The sequence below is a fragment of the Engraulis encrasicolus genome, chromosome 23 (genome assembly GCF_034702125.1).
Source record: "Engraulis encrasicolus isolate BLACKSEA-1 chromosome 23, IST_EnEncr_1.0, whole genome shotgun sequence".
Lineage (NCBI taxonomy): Eukaryota > Metazoa > Chordata > Actinopteri > Clupeiformes > Engraulidae > Engraulis > Engraulis encrasicolus.
In genome coordinates, this window is record NC_085879.1 from 50,419,175 (window position 1) to 50,433,869 (window position 14,695).

The 14,695-nt window shown below is 46.8% G+C and overlaps 1 protein-coding gene across 1 annotated transcript in view; it reads left to right on the forward strand.

The window, feature by feature from the left end:
* lrp3 (low density lipoprotein receptor-related protein 3) overlaps window positions 1-14,695 on the forward strand; it is a 23,276-nt gene extending 8,581 nt beyond the window's left edge. The window contains exons 5-12 of the mRNA XM_063189986.1: window positions 393-608; window positions 1,188-1,391; window positions 1,954-2,176; window positions 6,063-6,213; window positions 8,059-8,232; window positions 10,728-10,860; window positions 13,484-13,808; window positions 14,250-14,695. Of these exons, the coding sequence (XP_063046056.1) occupies window positions 393-608; window positions 1,188-1,391; window positions 1,954-2,176; window positions 6,063-6,213; window positions 8,059-8,232; window positions 10,728-10,860; window positions 13,484-13,808; window positions 14,250-14,602 (1,779 nt within the window). The 3' untranslated portion in view covers window positions 14,603-14,695. The remainder of the gene's footprint in view (window positions 1-392; window positions 609-1,187; window positions 1,392-1,953; window positions 2,177-6,062; window positions 6,214-8,058; window positions 8,233-10,727; window positions 10,861-13,483; window positions 13,809-14,249) is intronic.

Sequence of the window (14,695 nt, forward strand, 5' to 3'; positions counted from 1 at the left end):
CAGGTAACACAGTCACATGCGGAAAAAGTTCGGAGCCCGGTTTGAACACGGGCGGTTCGCAGGTTAGCACTTTAGTGCCGAACGTAACTGGTGCGGGCACCAGCTCCAGCTCCGTTCTGGTCGGCCTGAAAGCCCTATCTGAAGCTTCAGAAGGCTACAGAAGTTAACTAACGTTCTAGAGCCCAACTCTACTAGTTGGCATCCATAGAACCCTATGGTTGGCATCTGTTACATGTGTGTGTGTGTGTGTGTGTGAAATATCGTGGTGTGTGGTGTGGCTGTGTGTGTGTGTGTGTTTGTGTGTGTGTGTCTAATGTGTGTGTGTGTGTGTGTGTGTGTGTGTGTGTGTGTGTGTGTGTGTGTGTGTGTCTAATGTGTGTGTGTGTGTTCAGGACTGCCCAGATGGCCTAGACGAGCTCTCCTGTGCCCCGCCCCTCTGGGGTTCTAACTCCGCCCCTTGCGCTCACCGCCTGCGAGGATTCTACGGAACCTTCGTCTCCCCTGACTACCTGCGGTCGCCCCCGGTTACAGGGTCAGGGGTCACGGTGGGGGAGCAGGAGTGTGTGTGGACGCTGGACTCTGGAGACCAACGCCCCCTACTGCTGAAGGTGTAGCTATTGTTGTTGTTCATTGTCTTGTCTTTCCGCTTTCAATGTACAGTGACCTTGAATATCTTGAAAGGCGCTTCAAATATAATGAGCTATTGCCATTAGTAGTAGTAGTGGTATTATTGTTATTATAGTCTTTTTGGAATTAATAACATTGTTATTATAATTACTATTACTATTATTATGAGTAGCAGTAGATGTTACTATTATTGTTATTATGAAGATGTTTTTGTGTCTGTCTGTACCAGGGGTGAAACTTTTTTTTTTTTCCCCACCAGTCACTGTGGCAGGTAGATTTTAAAATTGACCAGTCACTCACCTTTTTTACCACTAAAAGTAACTGGTGGGTTGAAAAATGTACCCGTCAGCCCTGACATTTACCCATCCTTGGTGGGTGGACGGGTACTTATTTCCAACCCTGGTCTGTATTATGATCTTGAGTACCGGTATCTTTATTTTCATTTTTATAATAATAATTATTATTGCCATTATTGTAGTTGTTGTTATTGTTATTATAATCATCATCATCATTTATTATGTTTATTATTATGATTATTATTATCATTGTATTATCATCAGGTGTTGTTGCGGCTGGCCGAGGGGGATCAGCTGCGGGTGTTTGACGGCCTCTCTACTCAGCCACAGCACCTCCTGCTGGACATGGACCGCAACTACAACACGCACGCACCGCAGCTACAGTCCACTAGGGGGCAGATGACGCTGGTGTACCGCACCACTGAGGAGAGCAGAGGGAGAGGCTTTAGTGCATCCTACAGAGCTAAGGTACACACACACACACACACACACACACACACACACACACACACACACACACACACAGATGACGCTAGTGTACCGCACCACTGAGGAGAGCAGAGGGAGAGGCTTTAGTGCATCCTACAGAGCTAAGGTACACACACACACACACACACACACACACACACACACACACACACACACACACACAGATGACGCTAGTGTACCGCACCACTATGGACAGCAGGGGACGGCAGTTTTGTGCATCTTATGGTACACACACACACACACACACACACACACAGACAGACACGCGCGCACACACACACAGATAACGGTTACTGTTGCGTAAGGAAGTATTGTTCCCCATATTTTAGTGTTAAGTTAAACTTCACTGTCTGTGTTGCTCTCCGTTTGTGTGTGTGTGTGTGTGTGTGCATGTGCGTGCGTGCGTGCGCGCGTGTGTGTGTGTGTGTGTGTGTGTGTGCGTGTGTGTGCGTGTGTGCGTGCGTGCGTGCGTGCGTGTGTGTCTTTTGTGTGTGTGTGTGTGTGTGCGTGCGTGCGTGTGTGTGTGTGTCTGCCATCTCAGGGCTACTGTTTCCCGGGTGACAGCCCGTGTGGTGGTGGTGGTGATGACATCATCGGTGCCCCTGGTGACGGTCGTTATGGCGACGGTGAGGATGAGGACGGTGACGGTTGCTTCTCAGAGCGGCAGCGGTGTGACGGCCACTGGCACTGCCCCAACGGGAGAGACGAGCAGGGCTGCACCCAGTGCCCTCGGGGGGAGTACCCATGCCAAGCACAGGGCACCGGTAATACACTATACCCGCGCATACACACACACACACACACACCCATGCCAAGCACAGGGCACCGGTAATACACTATACTATACACACACACACACACACACACAGACACACACACACACCAGTGCCCTCGGGGGGAGTACCCATGCCAAGCGCAGGGCACCGGTAATACACTATACCCGCGCATAAACACACACACACACACACACATGCCAAGCACAGGGCACCGGTAATACACTATACTATACACACACACACACACACACACACACACACACACACACAGCCCTCGGGGGGAGTACCCATGCCAAGCACAGGGCACCGGTAATACACTATACTATACACACACACACACACACACACATACACACACACACACACAGCCCTCGGGGGGAGTACCCATGCCAAGCACAGGGCACCGGTAATGTGTATACTATACACACACACACACACACACACACACCCAGTGCCCTCGGGGGGAGTACCCATGCCAAGCACAGGGCACCGGTAATGTGTATACTATACACACACACACACACACACACACACACACACACACACCCAGTGCCCTCAGGGGGAGTACCCATGCCAAGCACAGGCCACCGGTAATGCACTATACTATACACACACACACACACACACACACACACACACACCCAGTGCCCTCGGGGGGAGTACCCATGCCAAGCACAGGGCACCGGTAATATATATACACACACACACACACACACACACCCAGTGCCCTCGGGGGGAGTACCCATGCCAAGCACAGGCCACCGGTAATTGCTCTACACCAGGGGTGCTCAGACTTTTTCAACATGTGAGCTACTTATTGAGATGGGTGTGTGGAAGTGATCTACTGGGGGTTCGGGGGAGAACATTTGAAAATACAGCTGTTAGAAATGCAATTTTAACACAATATGAAAATGTATTTGTAGGCCTATATAGGCCTACACATCAATAATAATGAAAGGTGAATCAGCAGTGAATAACAACCTCATACAGACCTTATTTAGGCCTACTGTAAATTACGCCTGTTTTTGATCACAAAGGGAGACCATAGTAGGCTATCAAGTTTATGATAAATGTAATTTTCATAAATGAACATAATATTAATGAAGTTATTGATGTGCCCTCTTGGTTTTTGGACAGATTTTATGTAATCCCCTTTTCACTTTAATATGAGTGCAGAGCTATTTTCTCCCTCCCTGAAGTGTTATTTCATGTGTGCATGCTTGCTGTCACCTATTTGAAGGGTTGTTGGTTTGGGATTTCGTGGAGGACTTTTTTAATGCCGCTGTGAGAAGTAGACAGAACAGCGGTTTGCGGGCGTTTGGCGTTTTCACGTGGATGATATTGTCTTCGTGGACGTTACAGACATCCCTAGTTCCAAAAAATAAACAAGGAGACATCTACTGAATGGACCGAAAATCGCGCTCTCTGTCTAGCGGCCGCGCTGAACAGACCATTTGAAAAGACGCGCCTGCACTCAGGTTAAACAGGCACACATCATTCACTCTCCCCTCGCACGCGTGCCTATGAAATCTAATCGAAGTAGCCAACTCCACGCTCAATGCGGGAGTTGCATCTTGCCTGCACTTCTCAGAGCATTGTTTAAAAGGAGGTGAAAGCAGGGGATTGCCGGTGTTCGGGCGGTTGTTTTCTTCTCTGGCTGTTTCTTTTGAGCGGTGACGCTGCCTGTAGGCTACTAACTGAACATATAGCGCACGGTATCGGCAAACGTCTCGTGCCGTCCTATTTTTTTGTGCTCCGATGTTATGACTTATGAAGAGTTTGAGTGTGGCGCTTGACAGTTATCCTCCTTATCTGAAGACGTCGTTGTGTTTATGGTAGGCTATTTACAGTGTAGACGCCTGGAGTTAGCCTGTCAGATCCTGGGTATCCATAGGGAACTTTTTTTTTAGTTTTTTTTTTTTTAAGTGTCCTCCTACGATCTACTAATACTGCCCCCGCGATCGACTGGTCGATCGCGATCGACCTATTGAGCACCCCTGCACTATACTATACACACACACACACACACACACACACACACAGCCCTCGGGGGGAGTACCCATGCCAAGCACAGGGCACCGGTAATGTGTATACTATACACACACACACACACACACACACACACACACACACACACACACACACACACACACACACACACAGCCCTCGGGGGGAGTACCCATGCCAAGCACAGGGCACCGGTAATGTGTATACTATACACACACACACACACACACACACACACACACACACATGCCAAGCACAGGGCACCGGTAATATATACTATACACACACACACACAGCCCTCGGGGGGAGTACCCATGCCAAGCACAGGGCACCGGTAATACACTATACACGCGCATACACACACACACACACACACACACACACACACACACACACAGTACCCATGCCAAGCACAGGGCACCGGTAATGTGTATACTATACACACACACAGTAACACACACACCCGTGCCAAGCACAGGGCACAGGTAATATACTATACACGCGCATACACACACACACACACACCCATGCCAAGCACATGGCACCGGTAATGATCCGATACCGATATTTTATTTCACTTCCGATCCGATACCGGCCGATACCGATACCGGCCTATCGGAGTATTTAAATTGAAAGTTATTTAGCCTACTTACTTTCTTGTCACACTCATGGTGAAAAGGGGTTTACTCTTGATAACAACTAGCAAGCTGAATTAGGTGAATTTGAGTAATACACAATGGTTTGTACTGAGAAACCTGTTAAATACAAATTAGGCAAAATAATAGTCAATTAACTACTCAAACAAAAATGCCACCAGTGCTCTACTCTTGAACCAGATTCAAATGAAACCATTGAAAATCCATCATTGCAAATAATATTCTAAACTGTAAGTGAATACTTATATGCTTGCAGATATCGGATCGGGACATCCCTAATACTATACACACACACACACTCATACACTCGCACACTCACACACTCACACACGCACACACACACTCACACACTCACACACACACTCACACACACACACACACATAGTAACACCACTGCCAAGCAGCAGGAGCAGGTCATACACACACACACACACACACACACACGCACACACACACAGGCACACACACACACAGTAACATACACACACACACACACACACACACACACAGCCCTCAGGGGGAGTACCCATGCCAAGCACAGGGCACCGGTAATATATACTATACACACACACACACACACACACACACACACACACACACACACACACACTCACACACACACACACACACACACACACACAATAAATCACACACATGTGCTGTACTGTATATATACATACAGAATGTATTGTTTAGACCAGGGATGTCAAACTCAGGCCCGGGGGCCAAATCTGGCCCGCAGAGTCATTTTATTTGGCCCGCGAGATCATTTCAAATATGGCCCTCATACACCATAAATGTATAGCGTATTAAGGCTTTAACAATCATGAAAATTTGTGCATCACAGGAATATGAGTGGGCAGAAGCCAATGAAACAGCTCACGCTCAAACGTAATGTGTGCAGGCACATTTGATCTTTCATGGGAAGCTGTTTGTGAAATTTAAATATTACTATTACGTGTGTCTGTTTTTGTAAATAAATACTGAGTTTGGCCCTTGACCTCGCTCCAGATTTTGATTTTGGCCCTCTGTCAATTTGAGTTTGGCACCCCTGGTTTAGACGATGCAAGTAATTGTGTGTAATTGCTATGCTGTGTGTGTGTGTGTGTGTGTGTGTGTGTGTGTGTGTGTGTGTGTGTGTGTTGCGTGCACGTGTACGTGTGTGTGTGTGTGTTGCGTGCACATGTACGTGTGTGTGTGTGTGTGTGTAGGTGGAGTGGTGGTGTCGTGCTACAGGGCTGATCAGCGGTGTGATTCCCAGCAGCAGTGTCTAGGGGGCGCCGATGAGCGTGCGTGTCGTAGCTGCCAGGAGGGGGCGATCATGTGCCACGCTACTCAACACTGCCTCCTAGAGACATGGAGGTGAATATCATTACATTACTATATTACTATATACATACATTACTTACAGCTGCCAGGAGGGGGCGATCATGTGCCACGCTACTCAACACTGCCTCCTAGAGACATGGAGGTCAATATCATTACATTACTATATTACTATATATATTACTTACAGCTGCCAGGAGGGGGCGATCATGTGCCACGCTACGCAACACTGCCTCCTTGAGACATGGAGGTCAATATCATTACATTACTATATTACTATATACATACATTACTTACAGCTGCCAGGAGGGGGCGATCATGTGCCACGCTACGCAACACTGCCTCCTTGAGACATGGAGGTCAATATCATTACATTACTATATTACTATATATATTACTTACAGCTGCCAGGAGGGGGCGATCATGTGCCACGCTACTCAACACTGCCTCCTTGAGACATGGAGGTGAAGTGCTGTATTTTATACGTAAGGGATAAGTTCCGACGGGGCGACCGGTTCCACAAAGTTAAAGGGGAATGCCACTATTTTGGGGCTTAATACAGTTAAAATTGACCAGGGTTTATAAAGGTGGTTAAGTGTCTTATTTTTCATGTAAGCCGATGTATGCTACAGTGATCCATTGACTTTCACTAGCTTAGCTACATACTCCCTCTTTTAACTTGTCTTAAAGCAAGACAACGCTTAACATGAAAAATAAGACACTTTACCACCTTTATAAACCCCATCCAATGATTTTAACTGTATTGTGCCCCAAAATAGTGGCATACCCCTTTAATGGCGGCTCCAAATTCTGGCAACATGCGCAGCACAGAGACGGAGACGGAGATGTCTCCACCAAGCTACTTCTTGGGACTGGTCAACCTCGAAGGCCGGCATCAGTGTTGCCAGATGTGTCTGATCAAATCCCGCCCAAAAGCTTCTCAAAAACAGCCAAAATGCGCTAAATTCCGCCCAAATTCAACAAATTACATTGACTTATATGGGCCCAAAACGGCTGACAATAAAACGCCAAATGGACAATTTTTCCCGTTTTTAATAGTGTTGCACCGATACCGATACCAGTATCGGTGGATCGGCACTAAAATGGTGGTATCAGTATCGGCGAGTACCAACAAATAGGGCACCGATACCATTTACAGGTGCTTGTATGACACTTAAATAGCCTTGAAATTAGTTATTTCATAGAAGTATTTAAAAAGTATAACAAATTCTGCTGGATTCACTTTGTATTAGTCTTTTTCCTGTTTCACAAAGGTAGGCAGCAGCCTGACAAAGCCATGCAACTATTTTACATCCAAGTAGTATGCACTGCAGCCCTTCGCATTTCAAATAGGGTGGTATCGGTATGGTATCAGTGTCGGCCGATACTGCACAGCCAGGTATCGGGTATCGTATCGGGGCCAAAAAATGGTATCGTGCAACACTAGTTTTTACCCGCAGACGCCCATCCCAAGTCTGGCAACTCTGCCCAGTATCCCGCTTATCTACCGTTAGTGTCGGGTCGTTTTTCAGTCCATTATTGTCTGTTAAGTTGTTGAAACCATGGCAACCGCCCCAGAATGTAGTGATCAAGATGGACGCCTCGCTACAAATCTACAACAGGGGACGGGAGTGATGAGAGGAGAGGGCTCTTTATTGTTTATTGTTGTTGTTGTTGACCTCAAGTGTGAAGGGCAGGACGACTGTGGACACACACACACACACACACACACACACACACACACACACACACACACACACAGACACGCAGCATGCAGACTACATATGTATTTTGATGTTGTTGTTATTTATTGTTGTTGTTATTGTTGTTGTTGTTGTTGTTATTTATTGTTGATGTTGTTATTGTTGTTGTTGTTTTCAGGTGTGATGGGCAGGATGACTGTGGTGATGGGAGTGATGAGAGGGGTTGCCTAGCGACCGTGCCTCGCAAGCTGATAGCGGCGGCCGTGATTGGCTGTCTGGCTGTGAGCCTCCTATTGGTCATCGCACTGGCCTGCGCATGCCGACTACACACACTACGCAACACACACTACAGGTATACACACACACACACACACACACACACACACACACACACACACACACACACACACACACACACACACACACACAGCATGTCGACTACACACACTACGCAACACACACTACAGGTATTATACACACACACACACACCTATACATTATACACACACACACACACAGCATGCAGACTACACACACTACATAACACACACTACAGGTACAGACACACACATTACACGCACATTACACACACACACACATACTATGCACACACACACACACACACACACACACACACACAAACACTACAAGTAAACACACACAGCATGCAGACTACACACACTACAGGTATTATACACACACACACACCTATACATTATACATACACACTGGCCTGCGCATGCAGACTACACACACTACAGCAGTGTTTCCCAACCACTGTGCCGCGGCACACTAGTGTGCCGTGAGAGATCGTCAGGTGTGCCGTGGAAAATTCTTGGGGATTTTTTGTGTGTGAATTCATCGTTATTATCAGCAAATACAGTAATGCCTATGTCATTTTCTTGCAGGGCTGTAGTACTCAAGTACAGACTCAAGTCCGTTTTTTGTGGACTTGGACTTGTCTCGGACTCGGTATTGTTTGGACTCTGACTTGTCTTGGACTCGGAAAATTAATTAGGCTTTTGGACTTGCCCGGGTCTGTCATTAAATTTTGTTTAGAACACTGACCATCATAGATTCTAAAGTTGAGCTTCCATGGCACATCCATGGCATATAGGTTACCTTCCAAGGTTCACATTATAGACATTCATCCTTTTCATTGTTTAACACTGACCGACATGTGACTCGGACTTGACTTGGACTCGGTCTTGTCTCGGACTTGAACCTCTTTGGACTCGGACCCGTCTCGGACTTGATTAGTCTTGGACTTGTCTTGGACTCTACAAAGGTGGACTTGACTACAGCCCTGTTTTCTAGTAGCCTATTGTCTGCTGTTGATTGGCGTCCTAAGCATGAAATAATTCCTTATCACTAGGTGGCAGCAGGTAGCTAATTAAATTGATGTATCTTCAGTAGCCCTAACAAAAAACGTCCATCAGCTGCTAGTCAAAACAATCCTCCTGACGTGACTGATAGTTAACTTTGCTAGCGCTGTTTCTTCATTAATTAGGTCAGAAAACCAAAATCCTACCCTGAAACAGATTTGTGTTTTGCTTACAACCTTACTGAAAAGTTAAACGAGTGAGGTGGTGGCATGATTGAGCACACAACGTAGTTTGTTGGTCCGCGTGCTTTCTAGTCGAGTGTGAGGATGCAGAGACCCTTCAAGCCAGACTATCCAACTGCTGGTAAGCATAATTAGTCCGGTTTTAGGGAAAGGGGAAAGCGATTACCTCCTGTTACCTTGCGGGGAAGCTTGCACCTTTGTCACAAATACCCCAGGCACAATTTCCAATCAGTTTTTTATAATAATATGACCGTAATATCTTCCATTTGAAAACATCAGATTTTCGCATCGAGTTCATGAAGCGCTGTCAAACTGTCCGACTTCTTCTGTTCTGACCGACCTCGTCCTTTCGCAGCGCTGTGATTGTGGTCAAACAGCATTTTAGGGCGGGCCTTAGCCAAAGGTGAAAGACGCTTAGGTTTCACAATAAGATTAAGTGACTAAAATATACAGAGATTGATATTTGTACATATGCGTAATGTAACAGTGAAATATTTCCCAAATTTTGCTACTGTCAGAATAAGCATTAATTTCTGTATTCCTGCTAATAGAATGCTTTTGGACAGAATAACAATTTGTAAATTGTAGGCCTACTTTGAAGTTTATAGCTTCTTTAAGAAGTGAACATGTTAAGTGCACTTTTTATTTGAAAGGGGAAATCTAAAATATGATTAAAAAAACAATTTTGTGTTTATTTGATTGCTATTCAAGACACTTTGTAGCTGCCTATATTAACAATATAGTCACTCTGATCAGAGTATAATTTGTTTTCATTATTTCATAATTTTTGGTTGGTGGTGTGCCGTGAGATTTTTTTCAAGGGAAAAAGTGTGCCTTGGCACAAAAAAGGTTGGGAAACACTGCACTACGCAACACACACTACAGGTACAGACACACACCGACACAGCATGCCGACTACACACACTACGCAACACACACTACAGGTATTATACACACACACACACACACACACACACACACACACACACACACACACACACACACCTATACATTATACACACACACACACACAGCATGCAGACTACACACACTACATAACACACACTACAGGTATTATACACACACACACTGACACAGTATGCCGACTACACACACTATGCAACACACAATACAAGTACACACACACACACACACTATACACACACACACACACACACTATACACACACACACACACACACACACACAGCATGCAGACTACACACACATACACACACACTACACACACGCTCCCTCTAATGTGACTGTTTTCTTCTTCAGGGCGTTCGAGACCCAGATGACGCGTCTGGAGGCGGAGCTAGTCCAGAGGGAGGCCCCGCCCTCTTATGGTCAGCTGATCGCACAGGGACTCATCCCACCTGTAGAGGACTACCCAGCACACACACCTAACCAGGTACACACACACACACACACACACACACACACACACACACACACACACACACACACACACACACACACACACACACACACACACCCCTAACCAGGTACACACACACACACACACACACACACACACACACACACACACACACACACACACACACACACACACACACACACACACACACACCCCTAACCAGGTACACACACACACACACACACACACACACACACACACACACACACACACACCTAACCAGGTACACACACACACACACACACACACACACACACCTAACCAGGTACACACACACACACACACACACACACACACACACACACACACACACACACCTAACCAGGTACACACACACACACACACCTAACCAGGTACACACACACACACACACACACACACACACACACACACACACACACACACACAGGGCCTCATCCCACCTGTAGAGGACTACACTTACACCTAGCCAGGTACAGTACACACACACACACACACAGTGTAATAGGGACCCTGACACCCCATATCAGAAAATTGAAAACATTAGAATAAAAAGTTCAACCATATCTTCATGTAGCCATTACACCTGCATAATGTAACTTTCCTTTCTGAAATAACGGCCTCGACATCCAAACCCTTCCAAGAACGATGTCACAACTTAAATCACATACTTGCTGTCTTGACACACTGCCTAGGTTACTAGTTTGTTTTTAAGTGTTCTCAGCTATCTAGCATCTGAGCTCATACAGATTGTCAATGGCTCTATTTTATCTGTTTTATCAGGAGTTTTTCCACAAACTGCAGTCATAAAACCTTTTTTGAAAGGTACTGTGTGCTTAAAAACTATGGACCATTTCAAATCTTCCTTTCATAGGTAAGATTGTTGAGAGAGTAGTATTTAACCAGAGTAATGACTTCTTATATTTGAATGGTCATTCATTCAGGTTTTCGACAAAAACATAGTACTGAAACTGCTTTAATAAAGGTCTTAAACGACATACGACTGACAACGGGAAAACCACTGTCCTTGTATTACTTGATCTACAGTAAGTGCTGCATTTGAGGCAGTTGATCATAACATTCTAATGAATAGATTAGAACAGGGGTTCCCAACCTTTTCCAACTTGGGGCCCATTCGAAATTGTCAAAAATGTTCAGGGCCCACCTTTGACCTAATTAAGAATAAAACTCAAATAAATCCACAACACCACACACCAAAATATGATTATAATTTGTAGAAAATAGTTTCAAGGCCCACTTGGAACACCTTCAGGGCCCACCAGTGGTCCCCGGCCCATAGGTTAGGAATCACTGGATTAGAATCTATTGGACTCTCAGGATGTGCTCTTCAATGGTTCAACTCTTACTCAACATAAATTATCTTGTAGAGAGAAGAGTTCATCCAGGCACTCCAAAATAAGGTGTCCAAACGGGAAGTTACATTAAAAAGCCTTTAATGGTACTGGGCTGGGGTTACATTAAAAAGCCGACATGTTTCGACCTCACCAGGTCTTCATCAGGGCTAGGTTCAACATTGAGAAGAAAGGCCTCCCTTAAATAGTGACATCACCACATGTGACCCATTACGCACTACACACATTTGCGCACACCATAGAAAACAAAGAAAAAAATAATAGTCTGGGGTAATAAGTGATGCCACAGAAAAAAATGTCCAGAAGTACAAACAAGCATCACAAAAAACAAGTAAAATCAATATCCTCATTTAAACCAGGATAGCGCATGGCATCCAGTTGGTGTATCCAAAAAGTCTCCCTCTGATTAAGTCTTTTTAGCCTGTCCCCACCCCTCGGAAGAGGTTTGATATGTTCGACGCCCTGTATGCGCAGCAGAGAATCATTTTTACCATGGTATTCATTGATATGTTTCACCATGGGATAGTCAAAATTGCCCACTCTGATATCATAAATTATTTTGTTTCTATTGATACCTACTGTGTCTCTGACAAAAACACGGCAGTGTGTCGTCATCTTCGCCGCTCCTCTTCTAATGTGTGTGTGTGTGTGTGTGTGTGTGTGTGTCAGAAGTGTCAAAAGTAAAAGTAAAAAAAAGTAACCAGTAGACCTGTGTCTTACAATCAGCTAACTCTGCACTGATTGGATCAAGTTTGTGGTTGGTCCTGTGGTTAGGTTTTTAGTATTTTTCAGTAACAACACAGTCTATCTCATTAGGTACAGTGGAGTACATGATGTAACAGCTATGTGCTAGTGTTGTAATTACACCACAAAAGTACTTTTACTTTTACTTTTGACACCTCTGGTGTGTGTGTGTGTATGCGTGTGTGTGTCCTCAGGTGTGTATGTTGGCGTCTTTGTGCTCCGCAGTGTGTCGTCATCTTCGCCGCTTCTCTTCTAATGTGTGTGTGTGTGTGTGTGTGTGTGTGCGTATGCGTATGTGTGTGTGTGTGTGTGTCCTCAGGTGTGTGTGCTGTCTTCTCTGTGCTCCTCTTCTAATGTGTGTGTGTGTGTGTGTGTGTGTGTGTGTGTGTGTGTGTCCTCAGGTGTGTGTGCTGTCTTCTCTGCGCTCCGCTGTGTGTCGTCATCTTCGCCGCTCCTCTTCTAATGTGTGTGTGTGTGTGTGTGTGTGTGTGTGTCCTCAGGTGTGTGTGCTGTCGTCTCTGCGCTCAGCTGTGTGTCGTCATCTTCGCCGCTCCTCTTCTCGTCGCCGCCTGCGTCGCCTGTGGACACGCCTCCTGCGCAGAAGAACACGCCCACCCGGACGAGGACACACCCCTCTGCTGAGCAGGCCGCTGCACACCTCCAACAGCCACGCCTCCTTCCCCCTCACAAGCCCCTCCCCCTCCTCCAGTGCAGACATGCCATTGGACAATACTGCCTTCAGTACAACGTTGCTATTGGCCAATGTCCCCATTAGCCCGCCCTCCCCCTGCTCCAGCACAGCCCTGGGATTGGCTGCCCTACGCCGTGACAATACAGACAGGCTCCACCCACCAACCTCCCCCGTGTCATGTGACTCCCCCGTGTCACATGATTCTTGTGTGTCCCCTATTGGCGCTTCAATGGCCTCTTCAGACTGCTCTCCACTCACTCCACTAACACCAAATACTCCACTCACGCCAGAAACTCCCCTCTCTCCTCTCGTCTCCCCGGGAACACCAGCCTCCCCTCTCGTCTCCCCGGTAACACCAGCCTCTCCTCTCGTCTCCCCGGTAACACCAGCCTCTCCTCTCGTCTCCCCGGTAACACCAGCCTCCCCTCTCGTCTCTCCTCTCGTCTCTCCTCTCGTCTCCCCGGTAACACCAGCCTCCCCTCTCGTCTCTCCTCTCGTCTCTCCTCTCGTCTCTCCTGCGTCTCCTCTTGTGTGTCCCTCCTACTCCTCCTCCTCTGACTCCTCCCCATCCGCAGATGAGGCCGACGCCCCCTCGTCCAGGCGGAGCCCCAGGATTGGTCCTCTGCTGTTCAGGCACCGCCCCCCAGCCAGGAGGCGGGCGTTGGTATTGGCTGAGCAGCTAAGGGGCGTAGCCTTGGTTCGCTTCCCCTCTCGAGGCCACTCCCCACTCACCTCTCCGGACACACCCACTCCCACACTAGCCAATCAGGAGGCCGCGTGTCACAGACAGCAGAGGGGCGGGGCCAGGGGACCTGTGGTCTGCATGGAGATGGAGTCTCATTGGAGCAGAACCTCAGGGGGGCGGGACTCTACTGAGCTGCCAATCACATCCGGGGAGGACGAGGAAGGAATCTCACTGGTCACATGACCACCGATCTATCTCTCTATCTCACTTGATTGGACACCAGGGCTCCAGTCTATCCAGCTGAATCTGGATTTAAAGCATTTCAATTGCAGAACG